Source organism: Rhipicephalus microplus, chromosome X (assembly GCF_043290135.1).
Source record: "Rhipicephalus microplus isolate Deutch F79 chromosome X, USDA_Rmic, whole genome shotgun sequence".
Lineage (NCBI taxonomy): Eukaryota > Metazoa > Arthropoda > Arachnida > Ixodida > Ixodidae > Rhipicephalus > Rhipicephalus microplus.
Genome location: NC_134710.1, coordinates 326019968 through 326035745, shown reverse-complemented (window position 1 = coordinate 326035745; position 15778 = coordinate 326019968). Strand labels below are relative to the sequence as shown.

The following is a 15778-nucleotide window of genomic DNA, read 5'->3' as shown; positions in this document are numbered from 1 at the left end:
ATTAGCGGCAATTGTCGACTTAATCATTTAACACCTCCTGCACCGGCACGCAGGTGTAAGGCTTCTTCTACATCCCAAACACTGAGAGATACAGCTGTTGGTGTTCCGGCCCAACCAAAACGAAGAGTGAGAACTCGCGCTTTCGTTTTTTTTTCAGCTATATCAGTGATGCGAACTTTTCTCACTTTGTGTGCACACTGCTTCCCTATGACATGCCAGCCACCGGCCATAGGGTCGGCGTTATTTGGGGGGAAAAAAAGGCGAGCCGATGAAAAGGCGGGGGAGCTCGTTGAACAGAGAGTTTGCGTCGGTGGCTACGTCACGGGCGGCGCGCAGCGTCGATGTGCGGGGCGCGCGCGAACGCTCGGGGCCCCGCAATCGACGTCGCGGGCCGCACACACGCGGTTGTGCCTCCGCCAACTCCGGGCGCTCGCTCCTCCCGCCTCTGGTTTCCCTCCCGCTACTGCCGCTGCTGCTGCCGCGAGCATGGACCACGAGTCCGCCAACGGGACGGTTGCTGGTAACGGCACTCTGGGTTTGGCGCCACCTCTCAATACCACGTCCGACGAGGACGAGCTGTACCAGGTGCCCGTCGAGATTATTGTGCTGCTGTCCTTTTGCTACGGGCTCATCTCACTGGTTGCCGTTGCTGGCAACTCCATGGTGCTCTGGATCGTGGCCACGTCACGGCGCATGCAGACTGTCACCAACTTCTTCATCGCAAACTTGGCCGTGGCCGACATCATCATCGGGCTGTTCTCCATTCCGTTCCAGTTCCAGGCGGCCCTTCTTCAGCGCTGGGTGCTGCCCGAGTTCATGTGCGCCTTCTGCCCCTTCGTACAGGTGCTCTCGGTTAACGTGTCCATATTCACGCTGACTGCCATCGCATTGGACCGCTACCGCGCCGTGACAGCCCCGCTACGCGCCCGCTGCTGCTCAAAGTTCAACGCGAAAGTGCTCATCGGCGTTGTGTGGGCCGTGTCGACGGCGGCTGCTTTGCCGTACGCCCTCGCACTACGCGTCATTCTCGTCTACGACTCGGTGTCCGGCGAAATATCGCGGCCCTTCTGCATCAACGTGGTACTGCCGCCGTTCGCCTGGAAAGTTTACAACCACGTGCTCGTCGGTCTGCAGTACTTTCTGCCACTTTGCGTCATCTGCTACACGTACGGACGCATTGGTGGCGCGGTGCGCAATTCGCGCACGCCGGGCAACGCAGAGACTGTGCGTGACACCAACATCATACGCAACAAGCGAAAGGTGAGCAACCTATTTTTTGGCGCTCCTAAGCTACATTTTTCAATTACCTTGATCCGCACAAGTATCATATTGCCTGTTCTAAAAAATACATTTAGTTAGCTTAGGCCGTACACCAAAAAGTAAAAAAAAACTTTCTTTCAAGTACTTACTATCAAGGTTTAGCAATAGGCCCTTCATGTAGCCAAAGTTGCTTGATTGGTTGCCCATGGCATATAGCCCCATTCATATCGAATATACCCCGTCTTAGCATTCAAGACGATCACTTGCTTTATAAGCGTTGCTGCATTTTTTTGTCAACGTGGCTTTTTGGGCTAGTTCATTATATGCAATAAAAAGTGGCATTGTGCTGATAAACCAGGACGAGTTCTGTCTTCCTCGTCCATGTGTGTTAGCACTATGCCGCTTTTCGAGGCATTTTTTCGGTCTGTTTTATCTGGCGCTGTGTTTTTAGACTGGCTAATTCAATCTGGCAGACTGAATTCAAACCTTCCACTTCAGGGTGCATACTTCAAGTTAACTAAATATATATCTCTACAAAAGGCAGCAAGTTTGCGCAGAGTGCTATGACTACCTTGACGTGCCGGCTTACCACCACGAGAACGGCAAGTTGTATAAGATGTACTAACCGAAAGAAAGTAAAAAAATGGAGGTAACAATATCAACGTTTTGGTTTGAAAAACATGTCACAATTGAAAACAGAAAAAAAGAAAGGAAAAAGATGGGGGTCTTTCAGTACACTCTTATTTTTCGAGAGCCCGAAAGTGGGTTGTGAAAGTGTTCCTGCTTTGCACGAACCCTTCCACGTTTTGACATAGATTCCTTTTTCTCCTTAGACTTACCTTACAAAACTGCATGGCCAAAATAGAGAAACAAAATGTTGCATCATGTTTTATTTGCTACGCACCCTCCCCATTCGCCTTCTCTATGAAGTCTTCACGAAAAAGCAAGTCTACGCAACGAAGACTTCTGAGAAGCTATTTTCGCAACTTCTGTGCGCTAAGTTTTTATTTCGTGGTGTGGGCCGCGCAAACCGGCCGAAGGATGATAACACAAGCCGATTTTGTTCTTCGTCCGGGTCGTGCAGGTCATTTCACAAAAATTTCAATGACCAACTGGCTCAGCTTCCTGTTTCATTTAAATATTCCTAATTTTTAGTTCGAAATCTTCCACGAACAGTTGCTGATCTTGTTTGTCAACATTCTCAAGCTGAACATTCTGTAGATGTGTGTGTTCGTAAGCTTCGACAAATCATCGGCAGTGTGCAAATAAAAAAAAGTCTTGCTTACCTCGCGACACCGTAATGGAACGCACTGAATGTTTCACGCAGAATATTCTCTTTCGGTGGTATAGTCTATACGTAACCTGGAGGAACATGGCGCACAAAACGGATCAAGTCGCAGCTCTGTCACCCGTTTTACGTGCTGAAGACTGCGCCATGCTGGCGGGCGAAACCTATTTGCTGCGTGCGTGTTAGTTTTCGCTCTCGAAAGACCAATGGCATGACAAAGAATAGATGCTGCTTCCTGCCAGCTGAATAGAAGTGATTATGAAGGTTGAAGACGGAGACGGGCGTTGTGGGCACCTAAAAGAAAACTATGAAGTGATTTGGCAAAGAATATAGAAAAGGAGTTTAAGCGTAACATTGCCGTTGAATGATACGAACTTTTTTAATTCTCATCATGATGTTTAGAGGGCCAGTATTACATAAGGATTCCTTTCGCCCTATTCTATTTGTTTCCTGTAGGTAATGTATACTGCACTTCGTACCTAAAGTGCAACGCTATGGGAGCTATCGGGAGTGCTTGCACCAAATGTGTTTGCACCGAACAATTGTAGATTTGTCCCGATGTAGTTTGAATTTTTGTTCGTTCTTATGCTGAGTAATATGTTATTATGCTAAATGAACCCCCTTATCGTTGTCATTGAGTTGTTCTGGATCAATTAGCGTCTCATTGTTTTCGTACAGAAGCCGGGGCCAATTGTTGAAGCCAAATCAATAGTGACGAAGCGCAACCGGACGACGAGCGGACTTACACATTTTGCTAACCGAACTTCTTGCATAGCTTCCACAGCTTTGCACCTGGTTTATGTAGCGGAGTATAGGTGATTACAGACGTTGCCAATAAGAGATATGACCACTCAATCAGTGAGGATGGAACAATAAAAGGAAGAACGCGAACAATAGATACATAATGCGGGCCTGTGGTGGTCTTTTTTTCTCGTATACGTAGAAAACTGAATATCAGCGTATTCTATATAATGATCGGCAAGTGTGAAAACATTTTCCATTGTGTCCTATACCACTTTTCTCCTGTTGGATGCTGATGTAATGCTTAAATTTCCTTTTCGCGTGGCGCTTTATGATCGACCACATGGTGACCCTTGAATCACATTACCTGCTTACCATTATTTTTATCATTTACAGTTCCTGACAACTATTCGCAAGTGATCAATATCAGTGTTTCCCCTTTGTTTTCACACCCTCAACCCCGCTTTGTTCCGTCCTCACTGCTCAACTCGGGTTTTCTCTTTGCCACACGGATCTCTTAGAACGAAAAAAATTACAACTAGGCCACCCTGCATACCTCCGCCAACAGTAACCTTGCCAAGAGAGAAATCCTAGCAGGTTTCTGCCACAGAAATTGGGCTAACTCACTACTCGCCACTCGTAAACAAAAAAAAAAAGGCAGCATATCCACGGAGTGAATGATGGGGAGTGGGGCGAAGCATTCGTCCGTCTATTTGTTCTTGCTTCCATCCGTTCCTGCGTACATCTGTGTAACCGTCTATGCGTCCATCCACCCGTCCGTGCATGCGTCTGTTCGTGCGTCCGTCCCTGCGTTCGTCCATGCATCCACGCCTGCGTCCGTTCATGCGTCCATACATGCATCTGCCTGTGTGTCCATTCGTCCATCCATTCAGCACTCCAAGTACCACCATCTCGCATCTTTTCATCATATATTCTCCATATAGAAGCACCGCCATCCAGCGGACATTTCAAGGACTAAACGGGAGGTGGCACATGCACACTTTCTTACGGCTTGCGCTTCGGGTTTACTTCCCACCTTTAACCACCTCGAGTTCATGGTATATACTAGTTCACTGTATTCATGGCTATGCGGCCCAACGCTCGCTAAACCTTTCTAAAACCAAGGAGGTTACACTCAGCGAGTATAACGTAGCAACCCTTTCTTGTCAGATTGTGCTCAATGTACATGCCAATAGCTGCTAATGGGGATCGCAGCGTGCGCGTTACCTAAAGGCCGAATGCTCCTGTCTCTTATTCCCCCTTAGCAGCCATTAATATGTGCATTGAGCACTATCTTTTATTGTTCAACAACGCACCGGAGAAATCTCTCACCGGAACCACCTTGGAGGTCAAAATCGTAAAGACCGCTATTTCGGGTATGTGCCACTGGTGGTTACGTGCTACGAGGGACGCACAAGCCACGCCATAAGGAGCTTCGCCCCTAAAAATACTACTACAGTTGAAACTCGATGTGACAAAATGTTGATGATGTTTGCATTATTTAATTATATTGATAAATTCCTATCCTTACCACGCCGCGGTGGTGTAGTGGCTAAGGTACTCGGCTGCTGACCTGCAGGTCATGGGATCGAATCCCGGCTGCGGCGGCTGCATTCTCGATGGAGGTGAAAATGTTGTAGGCCCAGGTAATCAGATTTGGGTGCACGTTAAACAACTCCTAGTGGTCAAAATTTTTGTAGCCCTCCACTACGACGTCTCTCATAATCATATGGTAGTTTTGGGGCGTTAAACCCTACGTATCAGTCGATCAATCGTTCTCTGTTCAACAATCCCTCTTCACCCTTCAGCCTCTACTTGCCCCAGAATTTTTGTCTTGTTTGGCTGGTTACGCTAATTCTATGCTGGTTATATAAACTTCCACGTTTTCTTGATTGCTATAGACCCCGTGGTGAAGCTCTGCTCTAAGTAAATGCTTTTTTTTTGTCATCTCGACTTTCAACACTCGTAGTCATCGAGGACAATTTTCTTTTTCACACAGTATTAATACCTAAACTCAATCTTAATTTTTTTGACAATCTGCAATATGCCGAAGCAAAGTGAAATCTTTTCAGAAGAGAAAAAAAATTGACCCGTTTTTCGCTCGTCATGGTGGCAAACATCGTCACGGGCTGTTCAGTTTGGCGCAAGTTTAGGAGTTCCTTTCGAGCAGGTTTAAACGTTATTATTGTTGGTGCCTCTCGTGCGACTTCAAATGCAGTCGTGGTGTGTCCGGTGCTCGAAGACTTTCACTCTGGCCAATCACACTTGCACAACATAGTTACAAACAGTGATTATTGAAACATGTACAAAGAAGACCCATCGCTGACAAAAGTAAGAATATAAGCGAACTGGCTGCTCATGCTTCATTATCATTAAGCTCCTGTTTGGGAGCCGAAACGTCGTTTTAAGAATTCCTTTTTTTTTATTTTGGTCGGCACTATGTTTTTAACGTCAATATTATTCCCTCGCCAGGCGGAATTCCGCAAAAATCTCGACTTCGGTGTTAAACAATGCCGCGAAATATTATTGCCTGCAATATTTTCCTAAAGGAATGTAACTCATTCGAATAGAAGAATACATGGGCCTTTTGCTCGAAAACCACAATATGATTTTCAGGCACGCCACAGTGAAAGGCTCCGAAAACTTCAACCATATAACATTGCTTGTGCACGGGCACCTAGGTCTTCGCCTCTATTGAACTGAGAAAGCCGCGACCAGGATCGAACACGCGACGTTCGGCTCACCAGCCGGGACCCGCCACCACTGTCCCACTTAGGTGGGTCAACTTGACCGAGTAAAACACCTTTTTCTAGGATAAAATGAAAAATGTAATGGTGAACAGCGATTTGTTTCTACTTCGTCACGCGAGCAAGAAGTGCATGCACGCAAGGAGTGCAGAAACATCATCGGTGCCGAAGTTAACGTCCCTGTTGCCGTGCCTGTTGCCGTCCCTGTTGCCTACACCGTAGTCGTGTGTACCCTCCATTGACGATGGCGCACAGCACATGCGTGAAGAATAAACTTTTTTCAGAGACGCGAAGTCCGCTAGAATCAGGGGTGTGGCCAGAAATGTTTTTCTGTGGTTGGGGGGGGGGGGTCATTTTTGATTTCGCGGTTAGCACCACTTCATTTTTTTCTATGCCATGGCAAAAAAAAAAAACTCGGACGGGGGTGGGGGGAGGGGCTTGGTGGGCCACCCCTTGAGTACGCCTCTGTTTGGAAGGCAACAACGATCAATCATAGCAGTTTTCATTGATATATTATCAAAATATTGAACACAATTGGTTTGTTAGTGAAAAATGACGAGTACAAGCAAAACAAAAACACAATTTGTCATCCTACTCGTCTTTGTCGTGATTACATGCTGGAGAGGTGCAAGACTATGTTTCAATAGACTAAAGGGCACCGCAGGGGCAATGTTCTCCCGTCTAACGCCGAAATATTAACGTATAGATAAATAATCTCGGCAGAGGTATTCTCGGGAAATCGTCGCTGTCATCTCGTTTGTGCGAAGCAAGTGGAAATCAAAAGTTTTATTACATGTGTTAAACATTCCGTATCAATGCATGGTGCTACGAACAAAAAATGGAAGCATACAGAATAATTCCGACTGATTGGTGTTTATTTATTTCTTTATTCATTTTAAAGAGGCGGACTAACGTTTTGTATCCTTCTTCGTCCCCGACTGCTTTATTGAAATTTTGCGTATGAAATGCATAAATGCCCTTAATGGACGTTCCCGAAGAATTGGTGTTAATAATTTTTTTCCGTTCTGTACAAAAGCTTAAATTTTGTGTTTTAAAACAACTCATCTAATCATATCCCAAGCACTGCCCTGGCTGACGTTACATAATGCTATTTCGATGTCGCCACGAATTAGGACAGGAGATTTAAAGAGCTAGCTTCTGGAGTTGGCATATGTATACTTTTGTACCCTTCAGGATAGGTTCCACAGCAGTTGGCAATGGAATCCTCGGCCTCGCTAAAATAGATGTTTGTTGTTTTGCGTGTCGAATGACATCATTATATGGTACTCCGCTGTGCAGAACTTGGATTTATAGTGCAGTTTATCAGAATGGAGTCCTTGAATTTTTCCTTTGTCGAAATAGGGTCACCGTGGCCCTGAATCCAACGTTATTCTTCGAGCTGGCAGCACAAATGGTAACCGCCAAGCTAAACGGGAGAGACCACTTGAACTTCGCGATGGCCATCATTCTGTGAATCGCGGTGGCTTTTAGTGGTTCCGCAAGTGCACCTACGCAAGGATGCACTCGTAAGGGCGCCACGATTCTCCGTATATTTACGTTTCGTCATCGAAAGCTGCTCTGTGTCACCCATCAACGCGTAATCAGGGTAGCAAATCACTCATGTCAAGAATAGTATTCATACCGGTGTCACACGAGCTGTTTTCATTGCAATAAGGACGAATCTATTTCAGAAGTTTTGATCACGATTAGCCAACTAGTCGCTGCTACACGGCGCACATTAATCTAGATTGAGTTTGGCGTAAACGTGAGTCAGTTCGCGATCACGGTGCCTAATCGTCTTGATTCCGATCAAATATTATCGTAGCTGACTGTGACTGTGTGGTGGCTTCTGACCCGATTCAGGCCTAAACGCGATGAGCCCTGATTGCGAAAAAAAGTTCTCGTGTGACGCCTGTGTTAATGTGACCAATGCCAATTCGTGTTGGGCTCAACTACCAAACACTCTGGGTTTTCGGCATGGGCGCAAAAGCCTGAATGAACCACCACTGGGACTTAATGTGCAAATGTAGATAGATCTACGTGCGCACAGTCAGTGTGTGTCGCCACCGTTTTGCTGGCGCTTCTAAATATATGCGCACCTGCTGCGACCACAAAACAAGCACGCGGAGAAGCGCTCGTTCGCACTAGCAAGATGAAATAAAGGACGGCGGATCCTGTTCCGGTTTACACATACATAAAAGACCATGAGCGAGCTTCAGCCACCTGCTGTGCCGACAAACCGCGTGTGGTGTCGGTTCTTCGGTGTATACCGCCATTGCACCGTCGACATGATAAATTAAAGCCTCCTCACGTGAGATAGACACTTAATACTTCGAGTGGTAGGTGCACATGTCGTTGCACCTAGAACAAGCCAGCACAACACAAGCGCGTGTGTCGTACGAAGCGACGAATGTCTATTCTTGAAGGCGCTTCGACAGTTCGACTAAACTCCCTCAATGGCAAAGTATTGAAAGACAATAGAATACACTATAGAAACGAACGAGCAAACATACAAACATACAAGAAATGCGACTTAGAATCACCGATCTATTTGGCCTGACTGTGCGTAGCCTTGCTGCTTGAATCGTAGTTCGGCCAGGAATGCGCATTCAATTCGAATGCGTTGCTATTGTATATGCGCCGTATTCGGCGATTCCAGGATCAAACTGCGGCAACTTACCGCGTCGTACTTTGGCCAAGATATGTGCCTCTTTTTCGCCTTTTCGCTCTACGTCATACACCCTTAGGATGCTCCGGCACTACAGTAACAGATCGTGCAGGTCCTAATGGCAACGGTGCAGCTGTCGCTGCTAGGTGCGTGCTCTCGCCACACCAGACATGTGCCTCCAGTTCTCTTTTTGTTTAACCATCCTGCACCTTGTTTGCGATACCTCGCCACACACCGTGCATTCCGTTTTTTTCGGCGATTCGGCCTCCATGGCACTTCCACATCATTTTATTTCTTTCGTTCTATTGACTATATAGAACGTGCGCCGCCTCTAGTGCATTAGTCACGTCACGAAGCAGGCTAAAGAAACCAGAGTGAAAGAAAGACCTTCCGGGCGAAACTGAATGCGGCCCGGTACGGCACAGCGCCATGACGCAATACTTGCTGAGTTAGTGTATTGTGAGAGAAGTGAGAGGGAGAAAAACATCCCGGCTCTCTTTACCTCTATTATTTTGATGGAATGTTGCAAGAAGGCGATACGAGCAAGAAGGACGTCACTTTGCTGTAGAAGACACATTTCTGTGTATTTAATATGCTACGCAAAGGAAAGTCGCTGTTGTGCCAGAAATGAGACGCGCTGGCAGCGATGGCTCACTAGAATACCATTACTTACACTACACGTACTTTAAAGGTTTACTGAATGTATATTGCAGTACACACTGGCTCACAAATCAAATTAACAAGTATAGTGTTACGTACGCATAGACAAACATGGACAGATCACAAGTATGGCTGACGTGACGAGCACCACAGGCAGTGGCGAGTACCGTGAATGCGTTGCCCCTAGCTCTTCCAAAACTACGAGCGAGCGAGCGCGCCCTTCAACGGTAGACGCGCGAGCCGTTGGGGTTCGCTCAGCCTTTACAAACAGACTGCGCAGAGATGACCTGCAAGATAGGGGGCGTGGACGGCCTACGCGCTCAGCCATGCAGACAGCTACAGTTTTAGCACACGTGCGCTCAAGTGCTTACAATGACCCCCCTCCTTTACCCTCACTGCCGACCCTTGATCATTGCCAACCTATGCTTCTATCCACTCACCTATCAGCGCTTCTGTCAGCCCTGCATCGGCTTAAGTTTACAAACGAACCCGCACAAATCTATTCACACAAACGTCTACTCGCTAGCGTTCATGCGCCACATCAATATTTATCGATCAGAGGCATGAGTTAGGAAGGGGGAATGCTCTTAATAAAAATGCCTCAGGTGAACCACATCCTTCATAAAAACGTTCCAAAAAGCACTGGTTCATAAAAAGCACCGATTAAGTGATATATTGGCATCGAGAGCAGTTACACCATTACCAGAAAAGCTATCAATAACACGCAATACTCCTGAGTCGACTCACACAGCTCAGGTCAAGCTGTGAGTTGGAGTTTGAATGAGGCCAGCTGAGGGAAATGTTGATGTGTTTGAGTCCGAGTGAGTCCGGTTGAGGAAAAAAAAATACGCTATCTTGTGCTCAAGGCAACCACATGTAAATGCAAAGCAGTGCGCGCTAACGCTTACACCGCCGGCGGCGTTGATGCTAGCGCTCATCGCGGCAGTGTAGGCGATGCCAATCACTGCTAATGGGCAATGAGATAACGAAGACTAAAAACAGACTGCTTTTATTGCGATAGCAATTATATGGACACTCTCGGCTGGATTTCTCTGCCGGCGTCAACGTAGACGTGGACGGCGGCGTCTATATCACGCGCCGTATTAATACGTATTAATATATATGAAAACGCAAGAAAAAAAATCTCAGAAAAAACAAACTCCCGTGCGCGGAATCGAACGTGGGACCTCCGCGCCGTGAATGCGAAGCGTTAATCAACATTCAAACGGCAAACTATTCATGCGTCTCTCATAATCATATAGTGGTTTTGGGACGTTAAACCCCACATATCAATCAATCAATCAAACTATTCATATTTACCCCTTACCGCTGTTGGCGGGCATCTCGGAGGGAGGGGGAGGACTATTTTGTTTTATGCATTATCAGCAAGATGGCTCAGTGAGCGCGTGGTGGCTCTCATTTCTCACGCGTACTTTGGTCCGCGTAGAGAATAAGGGGGTGTACACTCGATCGCACGCCCTTTTCTTGCAGTGGGGAGAATCGTACGTCTTGGTTAGCCTTTGAATTTCATCGGAACGATTACATTGTAGTTACCGGGCGTACAAAGGTCACTGCAAATGTTGCACAGCCTCCGTTTGCAAAAAGGGTGCGCTTTTGAGCCTCAGCGAAGTAACAACTGATACGCTTATTCGCATTAATCTGTACCTGTGAGTACGTTTTGTGCGTCCTTTGTGCGTGAGAAACGCGGGGCACGTTTTGATCTGCTTGCCTTTCTGCGCGTGACTTTCCAATTTGTTGCTATCACGTTCATTGGTTGACCTTTGCGGCAAAGATGTGACTTTTTTTATAAACGCGTATTCTGTGAATTTTAATTGTTCCGCAACGCACAAAGGAAGTCTCCCACCTGCACTATCGGAGGTGGTGGTGGTGATAGTAGTTAGAAAAGGGAGAAGGCGCCTAATTTCTGCAGGCCGGTAGGGAGCATGGCGCAGCGCCTAATAGATCCAGTGCATATATGTACGGGGCAGCCAGGGAACTATGGTGCAGCGAGAGCAGTAAATTTTTTTGAAAAAAAAACTTGCTAGCACACGCTGTCTCAGTCGGAGTTGCGAGGCGAGAAATGGGGGGAACTTTGGAGAGAAGAAAAAGGCAAAGAGAATGCGCATGCGCGATGGGAAACCAATGCTAGGTAGGTCGCGCACCGAAAAAGAGCGCCTGGTGGAGAGTCGCGACACAACTCACCTGCTTGCACACTGAGGACCAGCCGCAGTGTACAACCATGAGAGCATGCACGTGCACCGATGCTGTGCTTCGTTTTGGACCGAACAGCTCGAAAAGTCATTGCGCCTATAATACTTTTCTGGGGTTTAGAAAAATAGATTTCTCCAAAGGCTAGTTTCACTTAAAAAGCACTAAACAGCGGAGAGAAGCCCTGGAAAGCGGAAGGCGTCTATACATATGGTATCGAAGGGACATTGCTGTGCCGTGATGGCAACTCCCTCGTCCTCATCTGCTGGTTGCGTGTTCTCTTTTGGGATAATGCTAGTGCTGACTAATATATCCCCATTGATAAGTCCGTGCGGCGACGATACCACGCTGCCAGTATCTGCAGAAAAACAAAACGAAAACAAATGCAGGGTAAGTGCAAGTGTTGTCAATTTTTTTCTTGCATAATTTGTACGCCCTGTCCGCGGTATGTATGCACGGGGACGTTGATCAAGGAAACCATCGTGGCAGCATAGCACGCATGGTGCCGAATTGCTATTCTTGAGGGTTCAGGATAGATTAGCGACCACGGCAGCAGCACTTTCATTGAGGTGTAATATAAAAAAGCACCTGGGTACCAAGATATATATGCGCATTGGAAAACCCCAAGTGGTCACTATCTTGATACGCACACCACAGCGTATCTCAAAATGATATCTTGTTTGGCAGATAAAGCTAAGCAATTATAGATGTTGAACAGGCACCTTCATTTTAAGCCGAAACAAGCAAGCGGAAAAAATCAAACTGTGTGTTAGCCGAGCAAAACAACGAGTAAACATTTAAAACATCTGATACTTCTCTAGCCAGCCATAAATTTCGTTGTTACTTAGCCACGGCAGCCAGTGAGAAAAGCACTTCTCGCATCGGCTGACTCCACAAAGCTAAGCGAAGAGAAGCCCACTGCTTTGTTCGTAACAAGAACCTTGTCTTTTGCATAAATTATGTTAAAAAGAGGCATCTCGGCATTGAGTGTTCACCACGAGAGTATATTTTATAACAGTTCAGAGGCGTAGGAAAACGTGGCCCCCAACAAGTCTTCTGGACAAGGCAGCTTTCCTTGCACGCAAATACTTTACAAAAAATGACTACCTGACTATCGTACCATTCACCTCACGCGGTGGCATCAGATGAAGTTCGGTAGCGGTGGTGAGATGAATGGATGCATGGAATTTTCGTTAGCCCTGAAGTGCCTGACTCAACGCTCAGCGGGCAAGATAAAAGAAATGTTTACATGTGCCGTATGTTGTATAGTATGCTCGTTTTATTTCCGGCAACACGCCGTTTAAACTCGACTGTTTGGCGCTGGTTTTTCTCTGGTAAAGGTCTTCAATATCGAATAAATCTACGCCATTTGGTTAAGAAACGAGCCTTACCGCCCTAGACAGGAGAGCGAGAGCAGAATTCTGCTCGCCTGACCACTTGTATGCAACGCTGCCCCCTCTTTGTACGTCCTTCCTTTCCCGTATATGTCCTCCATCTTTTTATTTATTGTTGCACTCAGATACGCAGTAATACCTACAGCGTCCTTTGGTTTTGTTACGGCGATGCGCGCACGCACCGCCACTACCAGCCGCCACTCTCGTCTGTGGGAGCAGCTGAGACGTGCGCGCTGTCACCGCCAGAGTAGTCGTGGAAACTCCAGCGCTGTTTCCCAAGAGGGTGCTAACCCCGCGGGAAGGGATCTCTAGAAAAAAAAAGAAAGGGGGAGCGAGAATAGGCTAGCATAGCGTCAGCGTTGCGACGCGAAAGAAGGGGGAGAGCCTAGGAGAGGAGGGAAAGGGAGAGGTAATGCGCATGCTTAGTACGGGTAGTCCGCTGCACACCGAATTGAACTCAACCACAAGATGTTTAGCATCTGAAAAGGAAAGAAAATCCTCGAGGTCATGATGCACGCTGACGACGAGCGTAGCTTGTTGGCCCCTTGTCATGGAATCTGATTAGCTTTCTGCGTGCTCGCTGGTACGAACGGAGAGGAAGCGCTTAAAGCGTGTGATAACTTCTTTTTACTGCACTCGTAATGGACGTACTCCAAAATTTTGCTGCAGTCTACTTGTGGGGCAACAAACTTTGCTTTGTTAACAAAGCCATCCGATGATAAATACTGCTGCACGTGCCCTAGTGCAGCCTCGTGTGTATGGGGGAGATGGGGGGGGGGGGCATGACGCGTTTCTACAGCGTAAGCTGTTAGCAGCTCTTAACAGGTGATTTTCGTGGTATAGTTGTCCGCCGCCAGTGTCCGTCGAAGCCATCGCGCGCTGTAAGAAGAATATTAGCGAGCCTTGCACGAAATCACACAATGTTGAAATAGCGGAGCTGATGAGCTTCTAGTTGGCCGTGTCTTGGCTAGGATATTACATTGTCTCTACGTTCTCGACCCCTTTTTATCCTATACTATGCATACCTATGCTCATAACGAACTCTTTTTTCTCTTCTTGTTGTGTCTCTGGTGGTCAGGCTGCACACCGAATTGAACCCCTTTCTGAGACGTGTTGAATCTAAAAGTTTACAGAGCCTGAGTCATGAGCACGGTTGAGGAAAATTTCGGTGAGTCTGAACCTGAATGAACTCTCACAGAAAACTAGATTTATTCAGAGAGTATGAGTGATTTCCAATATTTTTGGTCACCTATGCGTACAGGTATATGTGAGACCTTGTTTCAAAACGCAGCGTGAAAGCAAGTCGCATCTAGCGATTGGACGAATGCACCCTTCAAACAGGGCTGAGCTGTGTAGCGAATACACATATTGCGTCTATATAGTGGATAATGAATTAATTATTTAATTAGGTGTAACGTCCACAAACTACCATAGGAATATAAGAGGCGCCGCAGTGGATTCAGAAAATTTTGACAACCTGGGGTCCATCAACGTGCGCATAAATCTAAGTGCACGTGACTCTGGCGCTTTCGCCTCCACAAAATGCAGCTTCCGCGGCCGGGACTCAATCCCGTGATGTGCGGGTTAACAGTTGAGCACCATGACCGTTAGACGACCACGCTAGGTATGCATGCATACACAGTGTTTTAATGAATGTGTCCAAAAGGCCTCAAAAATATGGAAGATAAACGAGCACAAATTATTTGTGATGAAAATGTTGCGACAAAATTCACAAGAAAACTCGAAAAAGTGATTGCAACTGAGAGAATAGTTTCAACCCCTCCGCTATTGCTTCTGTCCTGATGTCAGCTCCTTCCGTTATGAGTACCTGATTGAGGTGTCAAAAAACTGAACACCGCGTAGACACAGCATACAGCTTTCAAACGCTACGGGTTCCTTTACAACCTGACTGGATGTTAGCGAATCATTCTCTTAAGGCACCTGCCTCAAACTCCACAAATCACACTGACTTTAGTGGATCTGAATGGGTCGCTTCGCTAATTGGCACCCAGCATGCTTCGTGTTTTGAGTTCCCGCCGCACGTATAGAAAGCGCTGAAAAGAAGTTGCTGGCTCAGTTTACCTGTGCTCCCCTTTTGCATCAACAAAGTGCACTACAAGAAATTTCGAGAGAAAAAAAGACAGCTAACATGTATTCAATTTTCAATTCTTTCTCTTTTAGGTTTCATTGCACATCGCAATTCAACTTCAAGCTGTGCCGGGACCTTTTCGCTGACAGCTTCAGGGAAATACGATCACGCGGAAATAAAGGTGCTTCGTTAGATGCAAATTACAACTCTAAGCACAGTGCAGAAAGTAGATGGTGACAGGATGCCCAGAAAAGGCCATCACACGTGCGAGACTCTATATAAACCACCGCGTGCGTGAAATTTCATATAAAAGAAGACCAGATATGAAAGACACGACGCGTTATCGACGTGAGTGGGGTGTGGTTGCCTGCTACAATTCATCTGTCGCATTCACGTCACCCAAGGCGTCGCGTCCTCCAAATGCGTACTTGCCACTTTTAACGAGCTTCGTTTTCGTCGACCGGAGTGAGGAGGAGGAGGAGGAGGATGGAAAGAAATGAAAGGCAGGGAGGTCAACCAGACGCACGTCCAGTTTGCTACCCTGCACTGGGGGAAGGGGTGAGGGGATTAAAGGAGAAGAGAGAGAGAAGTGAACGGCAACGTGTGTTTAGATGTGACCTTGTTCATTGCATGCTTATAAGCGGTCGCGTAGTCTGGTCGTCTTTAGAAAACTTAGCAATGCCCGCGTCGCTTTGCTGGCCAGCGACGCATAGAGCCATGAGC

General features: G+C 46.8%; 1 protein-coding gene across 1 annotated transcript in view; it reads left to right on the top strand.

Annotated features, from left to right (window-relative positions):
* The first annotated feature begins 416 nt into the window (after positions 1 to 416).
* LOC119162074 (tachykinin-like peptides receptor 99D) overlaps positions 417 to 15778 on the top strand; it is a 254790-nt gene continuing 239428 nt past the window's right edge. Inside the window, exon 1 of the mRNA XM_075879611.1 lies at positions 417 to 1260. Within this exon, the coding sequence (XP_075735726.1) occupies positions 487 to 1260 (774 nt within the window). The 5' untranslated portion in view covers positions 417 to 486. The remainder of the gene's footprint in view (positions 1261 to 15778) is intronic.